The sequence below is a fragment of the Arabidopsis lyrata genome (genome assembly GCF_000004255.2).
Source record: "Arabidopsis lyrata subsp. lyrata unplaced genomic scaffold ARALYscaffold_3, whole genome shotgun sequence".
NCBI lineage: Eukaryota > Viridiplantae > Streptophyta > Magnoliopsida > Brassicales > Brassicaceae > Arabidopsis > Arabidopsis lyrata.
Window position 1 is genome coordinate 2373566 of NW_003302553.1, and position 8390 is coordinate 2381955.

The 8390-nt window shown below is 33.0% G+C and overlaps 3 protein-coding genes across 3 annotated transcripts; 2 read left to right on the forward strand and 1 right to left on the reverse strand.

Annotated features, from left to right (window-relative positions):
- Positions 1-420: 420 nt before the first annotated feature.
- Positions 421-538, reverse strand: LOC110230216. Its single transcript, XM_021032317.1, is given in 3 exon segments — positions 421-447; positions 449-480; positions 483-538. Coding segments are annotated over 3 exon segments (108 nt in total). The 5' UTR covers positions 532-538.
- LOC9320618 (protein FANTASTIC FOUR 4) lies at positions 431-1592 on the forward strand. Its single transcript, XM_002882400.2, has one exon. The coding sequence runs from the start codon at positions 574-576 to the stop codon at positions 1471-1473; it is 900 nt and encodes a 299-aa protein (XP_002882446.1). The 5' UTR covers positions 431-573; the 3' UTR covers positions 1474-1592.
- A 2228-nt stretch (positions 1593-3820) lies between these two features.
- Positions 3821-6323, forward strand: LOC9318514 (replication protein A 70 kDa DNA-binding subunit B). Its single transcript, XM_021031301.1, has 10 exons — positions 3821-3967; positions 4048-4312; positions 4400-4496; positions 4594-4718; positions 4808-4892; positions 4978-5107; positions 5196-5380; positions 5466-5586; positions 5665-5880; positions 5973-6323. The coding sequence occupies exons 1-10, from the start codon at positions 3821-3823 to the stop codon at positions 6300-6302; spliced, it is 1701 nt and encodes a 566-aa protein (XP_020886960.1). The 3' UTR covers positions 6303-6323.
- The last annotated feature ends 2067 nt before the right edge of the window (positions 6324-8390 follow it).

The following is an 8390-nucleotide window of genomic DNA, read 5'->3' on the forward strand; positions in this document are numbered from 1 at the left end:
TTTCTGGCCGCTTCACATGCACGAGGATCGGACGCTTCCTCGACTCTGACTCGATCATATCATTTTTGTTTTTGCTATTTAAGTGAAAAACTATGATTGACCAAGCTTCCTTCATTTGCACAATTGCTTTCCTTTAACCTATAACAAAAAAAAAGTTCTTTGTAAAATAATAGACATAAATATTTTCAGTGTATATTACACATATGGAATGGAACTGTACAATGACCGCATTCTTTCCCTTCATTTTTTAATGTGTATATATATTCTTACATTATGTGGCATAAATAAATGGTTTTTCATTTTATTCAAGTGGAGTGTGGAAAAAGCTCTTTTACCCACCATTTCTCTCTCTATACACTATACTAAATAATTCTTTCTCGTTTTTTTTCTTTAATTTTTCTTTTGTAAAAAAGGTAACTTTTAGGCACTACAAATTGACACCCTCTCCCCTTTCCTTATCCCTCAAATTCACTTCCAAGCCTCTCTCATCTTCTCTCCTACTTGTCTCTCTCTGCTTCCTTGTTTACACATACCAACAAAATCTCTAACAAGAAATCTTCATCCTTAAACCTTATGGCAACTGTTGTATATCAATCTTATTTTGAGTCTCAACACTTTGAGCCAAGAGCTCTCAGACTCAGACTTTCTTCTCATACAAATCCTCACTTATCCACACCTCTTAAATCCCATTTCCAAGATTCTTCCATTGCTCCACAAGACAACACTACTACCATTAATGCAGCCTCCTTTTCCTTATCAGGTCCCAACCCCGGCTCTAACTCGGACGCTAACTCGGGAAGTTGGAGCTTCCTCGAGTCCCTTTCAAACTCGAGCTCTAATGATAAAGAGAAGAAGACATTATCACTATTTCAGTCTCCATCTGCTCGTAGAACTCTCAGCGATGAGAGCTTGGCATTGTGCACTGAGAGCCTCGGGAGCGAGACCGGCTCTGATATCATTCGTGAAGATGAAGATATGTTTTCGATTTCATCTAAATTACAAACCATGGAAACTAGAACTACGTCGACAACATCAAGCCCATCACGACAAGATATGAAGAGGAATACGATGGCTTCACTTCCACCTCCTTTGGCAAGTATGAGAGGTTTTGATTGCATTGAAGTCAAGTCACACCGTGAAAATGGAAGATTGGTAATAACGGCCACGAGACCACCTCCGCGTAATCGTTGCCTTCAGGACCGAAGCAATGGATGTGTAAGACTCGCTATCTTGATTGATTCTGATGACCACATAGAGACAGAGACCAAAGAAGAAGAAGAAGAGACAATCGAGACCGTGAGAAATACCGAAGAAGAGATTCCAGTATACGAAGAAGAAGTTGAAGAAAAAAAAGAAGAAGAAATCAAAGTAAAGAGTGTTGAGAAAGCACAAAGATCAAGAAGATGTATTGAAGGAGATCGAGAAAACAGAGGATTTCTAAATTGGGAATCTTTATGTGTTGCCACTTCCTAAATAAAGAATCTTTCTACTCCTTTCCTTTTTTAAATTTCTCTGTAATCACAGTTTCACATCCCTTTTTTTACTCCTGCATTTTGTTTTCGTTTTGTATAAATAACAACGTTTTTTTATCACTCGCTATGGTAAAAGTTGAAACTGAATCCTGGATTATATAGATGGACTTCCGACAAAGACCTCAACTGTTAATTCACTACGTAGGGCTTGATTGGTTCTCCCGCTAGCACCCTCCTAGCGGTTGCTAGCGGTCGGCTGCGGTTATTAGCGGTTGGTACCAATCATAGAAACCGCTCCGTACCGCTTCAAACCGTTCGAAATCGCTGAATTTCAAAAGCTCTTTCCCGCAAGCGTTTGCGGTTGCGGGCGGTAGCGGTTGGATTTTAAAAAAAAAAAAAAAAAAAAAAAAATCAAACGTTTACTTATAATTATTATAAAATATATTAATCTTATATATATCTTTCATCTTTGTATCACGTTCTCATCAGAAACCCTAATCAATATTCTAAAACCTTATTTTCTCAATGTCTTCCACCCAAACTGATGAAAATCAATTTGAATATTTTTTTCTTTCATTATATATTGCTTTTCTTTTTGATTGAATATATGTTTCGATTTGTTTTCTCGAATAGAAAATTACTTGCTTTTTGATTGAATTCAACGTTATTTACAGTTTGTTCCATTACTTGATACAATTTTTGGTGTTAACGACCCAGCATAAAGTACTATCTTATTATAAAATTTTTTTATTTTTGAATAATTATTTAGTACTTTATTTATGGTTTTAATTATTAAGCATGTTCAATTTTTCTAATATTATCATAATAATATATTGGTGTTTTTATTTCTTTTTTTTTTTGTAATATTTTTTATTTTTTTAGTCATTTTTTATTTAACTGCTACCGCACCCGCTGGTTTACCAGTCATAAAACTTCCGCAAACGCATCCATTTTCAAACGCTAAACCAGTCGTTCAAAACGCTTGGTAACGCTTGAAACCGCAATCGCCCGCTTCCGCAAACTCCCGCAACCGCAACCGCAACCGCTGCGTTTAAACCAGTCAGACCCGTAGATGTTTGAGTTTGCGTTTACCTAATCCAAAACATGAATTAATGTTTTCTCAACTATTTATTTGTTTAATCGCATAAACAACGCTTTTCATGCAGAGTGTTATCAAAATCAAATTATAATAAAACCCAATAGTAGTCGCTAGTTAAATATGATGTAATCACATTAAATTAAACTTACGTCAGTTAAACTGAATTTAATTACGTAAGGAAAATTATAGAAGAAATTTGGGTGGTGGACAGTTAGTTAATATGGTTAGGTGAGATTGGATGAAATGTCTGAAGGAAGTGGCAGACTGAAATATTTGGGTAAGGACGATTGTACCACGAAGGTGCTTCATCATGGGAACACACATCACTTCCCTCTGTCTTTTCTTGTTAATTTTTCCACGTTTTTTCTTTTCAAATTTAGTTATGAACCATATCTCCAAGACTTGTATACTCAGTATCTAATTGAATATTATAAAAGAGACTCCACTTCGTTATTATTTTATATTTTTCATCAACAATTACTAAAATCTGGAGCATTCAATTCATTTTCATCCCGGTTTGTCATACATATAGTATATTGTGTAATTGGTAGATTCCATTTCACTAATATATATTTAACGGGTCAACGGGCGGGTTTAAATAATTAACGGGTTTAAAGATATCAAAAGATTTTTTTATATAATTTCAATAATTAATATAGTTTAATCTAATTCAATATAATTCAAGAATGTCTTATTCTAATCAATTCGACAATTTAACACAATGATGTTCAATAATCAATTCGAGAGTCATAATTTAACACAATTCGACAATTTAAAAAAATTTATATAAAAAAATGCTATTCGAAAATTATATATCATTTTACAAGATGAGATTGAAAATGTTAGTAAGATTCGTAATCTTTGATGAAGCTAAACAATATAAGTCGAATCCTATATAAACAAACAATAATTTAAGTTACCTAAATCTTTGTTTCTAAGTAAGATTCGTAATCTTTGATGAAGCTAAACCATATAACTGGAATCCTAAAAATATATTTCAGTTTGGAAAATTTTTTTTGAAATTATTGTCAAATCTGTTTGTTATATATGTTATAATTCTATATTCCTCTTTGCTACCTTAGAATATACCTTTTACTAAGTATTATCTAACTAATATCTTCCCAAATCTTCAAAGATTTTAATCGACTATCTACAACTATAAATAACCCTCTTCGTTTTACCATTATACTCACCAAAATCGGCTCTTTCTCTTTTCTTTTAACCTGCAAAAAACAAAAAAAACACAACAATGGCTCAGCTTACTCGATACACACCAATCAACAACTTGAAGCCTTTAAAAACGGCTTGGAGAATTCAAGTTAGAATACTTCATTCCTGGATTCATTTCACAAAAGGTTCTGGCATGTCGTTAGAAATGATTCTAGCTGATAAGGATGTAAGTGCTATTCAAACATTTTTCATTTATCATTGTAATATATATGAGTTACGTTATAACTCATCTTATTTCTTTTACAGGGTAACAAAATTCAAGCAGGCATCAAAAAGGAACACATCAGCAAATTCCAGCGTTATGTGAAGAAAGGAGATTGGAAGATAATTGAGGAATTCTCGGTTAATAAGGCAACAGGAACATATCGATCAACAACTCATTCCTACAGAATCAATTTCCACTACGCTACTGTCTTTTCTCCCTCACCATCCATTTCTAATGAGGTTTGGCTTGACTTAGTTGATTTTACAACTATTCTGTCTGGTAACTTGGATCAAAATAAGTTGGTAGGTGAGTATTTTTTATAATTATTTATTTTGTATTTAAATATTACGTTAATCATTGGGATATATATTTACATCTATGATTCTGTTTTAGATGTTCTGGGTCAATTGGTTAACGTTGGAGAAGCTCAAATAATTGATGTCCATGGTAAACCTACCAAGAAGATTGATTTTCAGCTAAGAGACACTGAGTAAGCATTTTTGTTTTTTTTTTTACATAATTTTATTAAACCTTTTCTTCTGATTTATTATCTTGGTTTTTTAATTCTATAATTTTTCTTTGGTTAGTGATAACCGTCTACCATGTTCACTATGGGGAAAGTTTGCTGACCAAATTAGCAAAGTTGCGCAAGAGTCTCTTGGTTCTGTCGTTATTTGTTTGATAAGGTGGGCCAAGTTAGGAGAATACAAAGGTATGTAATGTTATTATTGGTGAATAACATGACCCTATATAAAACCACACCATCATATATTTATCGTTGTTTGCCATTATGACTTGCAGAGATTAGGAGTATTTCTAATGCTTTTGATGCTTCGGATGTTTTAGTCAACCCAATTTTGCCGGTTGTTGATGACTTTAGGAGAATGTGAGTAATCTACAAACTTTTACATACTTTTGTTTTTGTAATAGATTAAAATTTTGCTTTTAATCTTTAATTTGTTGTGGTTCAGGCTTCCATCTGATGGACTTGCCTTGACTATCATGGGACCTAAGCCTAGATTCGAGCCTCTAAAGGTGCGTGAACAGAGGTCCCTAGGGTTACCTCTCAAGACTATTGCCGAGCTTAAGGCCTCTTATGAGGTATTTGCTACAGCTTTAATATAGGCAATATTCTAACTGTATTTGGGAATTATATTAAATCTTCACTCACCCTACATTATTTTTCTAGATTGAGAAGGTTAAGATCTTCTGCACCATTTTGCAAATTGACTTGGACTACTCCTGGTATTACTATGCACACATCAAATGTAACAAAAAAGTCTTCCAAACTAAGAAACTTCTTAGCGATGGTGCCAAGAAGATATTGAACAGATGTGAGAAATGTAATGCAGAAGTTTCTGCAGTTGAAGCAAGGTCATTGCTTTAAACCTACCTTAAATTACAGATTTGTCTTCGTGATTAATAAGATATATTCTCACAATTTTTATATCTGTCTTAGGTACTGGCTCCACCTAGACGTTATGGACAACACGGGGGAGACCAAGCTTATGTTGTTTGATAGTTTTGTTGAGAAAATAATCGGAACTCCTGCTTATGAACTCTTGGAGGGCACTGATGAAGCGGTAATATGTAATCATATGAATTTAGCTCCATTCTTTTCTTGCTAGATTATAATCTTATACCTATACTTTATACAGGAACTTGATGATCCTCTTCCACCTCCTGATGTAGTTAAAAACATCATTGGAAAGACTTATCAATTTGTGGTAAGTGTTGAGCAAGAAAACATCTCAAGAGGAAATGATGAATACAAAGTGACTGAGGTTTTAACAAGTCAGAACCTCAATCAAGCTGACCCTAAAGATGAATGTAATTATTCTTTGGATCTTTCATCCATGAGTTCCAGTGACCAGGTAATACATTTTCCTAATTTGAGTGTGTTTTATATTATGTGGTAATGTTTATTGTGAGTTACTCGCCTAATTAAAAACGAAATATGTTTTAGGTTTTGATGCTGACTAATAATTCTGATAAGGAGGGCACTTCCAATGATGTTTTTTCTACCCCCTCTTCAAAGAGAAAAGAAGATTTCTCGGATGGATCTGATCAAAACTCCACAAGCAAGAAACAATGCATGGAAAAACAATCCGATGTTAAAGTTGATGGTGTCATTGATGTAGAAAATCCGAAGGAACATGATCTTCCTAAGTTCATAAACAAACTTGATGAGGCAGGTGAACAAGTCATCACCAAAGCAAGTGAAGAAGAACAGAAAAAGGTTCTTTTGAAGAAGATTAAGGTTGAGAAGATCGAAGGTCAGAATGGAGCAAAGTGAGGGAGCCAAGACTCAACAATTTAGAATAAAGTTCATCTGATGAATTTAGGTTTTATTTTATGTTAGTTATCTTTTCAAACATTGTTTCCCCTTGCTTTCATTTCTATCTAAGCTTTCAAAAATAAGTACCTTCATTGAGTAAATTTAAGATCTAATAGCTTTTGAACCAAGCCATATTCATATGCTGTCTCCGGTATATCTAACAAGAGAGAAATCTTATTGATTCTACTTTATAAACTATCCATAATCCTAAAACCATTATAACTGAAAATAAAGTATAGCATGATTACTTTAACGGGACTTACTTATTTTAATGGCTTTTTCCAGACTGATCTTTATCCAATTTGTTGTAACTGCTTTAGCATAATCCTGTAAATAAATCAACAAACAGTTATTTTAATGGTAGTTTAGATCCTTCATAAATTTGTAAATATAATTTTGTAATCTTAATAACAATAAAATATCTAAATAATATCCAAAATCTATAACAAGTTCTACAACAGTTTGCTGATAATTTATATTGAATCCGAATTCAATATTAAGTATCTTGAAGACCTAAATTTATGGAAACTTTGATTATATGCAATCATTTGTATATTGGGTTATTCTGTTGTATTATCATGATAATCATTCTTAATCATTATCTACCTCATATTTAAATAATAATAAATGAGATATATCAAACAAACACATCCAAACGATTCATATTCCCATATCTAATTCTAAATATATTCTTTGAATCTATTCAGTCATATTCGTCTATATATACCTATTTTCTTCTCATATCATCACAGAAACCATTGACTCCTCTGCATTCAATGCAAAGAAACAAACGTGTATATCCCATGGAGTTAGTTCGCAGTGTGTCTGATTTGCATGTAAACTCGACAAAATGGAGGATTTATGTTAAGATTATGTGTATGTGGGAACATGATTTGGGTTCTGCTGGATCTGAAACACTCATGATCTTGGCAGATGAAAAGGTATCAAGCTGTTGCTTCACTTTCTGTTTAGTTTTATCTTGCAATAAAACTATTTTTATGTTTCTCATACAAGTATTTTAAATGTTTTGGTTCTATAGGGTAGAAGAATCGATGCAAGGATTCCATCTGGGACATATCTTTGGAATTTTCGACCAGTACTGAAAGAAGGATTCTGGTTTCATCTCTCTGATTTCCAGGTTATCCAACCAGAGAATAGAATCAGATATTCACCATCTCTATTTGAAATCAGGTTTATCTGGGAAACAGGAATGTGGCCTGTGAAACAGAGATCATGGAGTAACTTCTTTGAGTTTGTTTTCCCTATTGAAGTCCAATATGCTATGGAATCGAATAAAGAAATTGTGACTGGTAGAGATTTCTTGAAATTTTTTTTTATGTGGAATCCATATATTTTTGATTACTGATTATATTTCGTTTATATTTCCATTTTTTGAGTTTAGATGCTATTGGTGTGATTGCTGCTGTCAATACTACTCGAAGATTTCCTTATGTTTGCCCTCGAGGAGGTTCAGACAATGAGTCAAGATTTGTGGCTTTTAAGATAAAGGACAATATGTAAGTTTTTCTCTTAATATGTTTTATTATATATGTAAGATCAAAGATGTTTTATGATATCTTAAAACATATAAACATAATGCTATTCATGAAATATTATTTAGGGGTGGAATAATTGAGTGCATTGCTGTTGGTATGTGTTGTGATTTCTTTATGACCAACTGGTCTGCTAAGGTCGACTTGGTTACTTATAATTATGAACCAATCGTGGCTGTTCTTCGCAACTGGAGAATTACAGAGTTTGATGGTTAGTTCTAAAAAATCTTTGTTTCCTTTTGTTAATTAGACTATCTTATGTGTTTGAAATAGTTAATATTTCTAAATTATATATTTTACAATGGTTCTATAGGAAGAAATGTCTTGATGAGTGAATTTGGTTGTTCCCGTTTGTACCTTGATCCAAATTTTCATGACTTGGATATTCCACAATACGTGTAAGTATCATTTTTACCAATTATACAATTGACTATTAATGTTACAAGGAGACACACTAATTTGGTCTATGTTATTTCACAGTCGTAGCTTCACT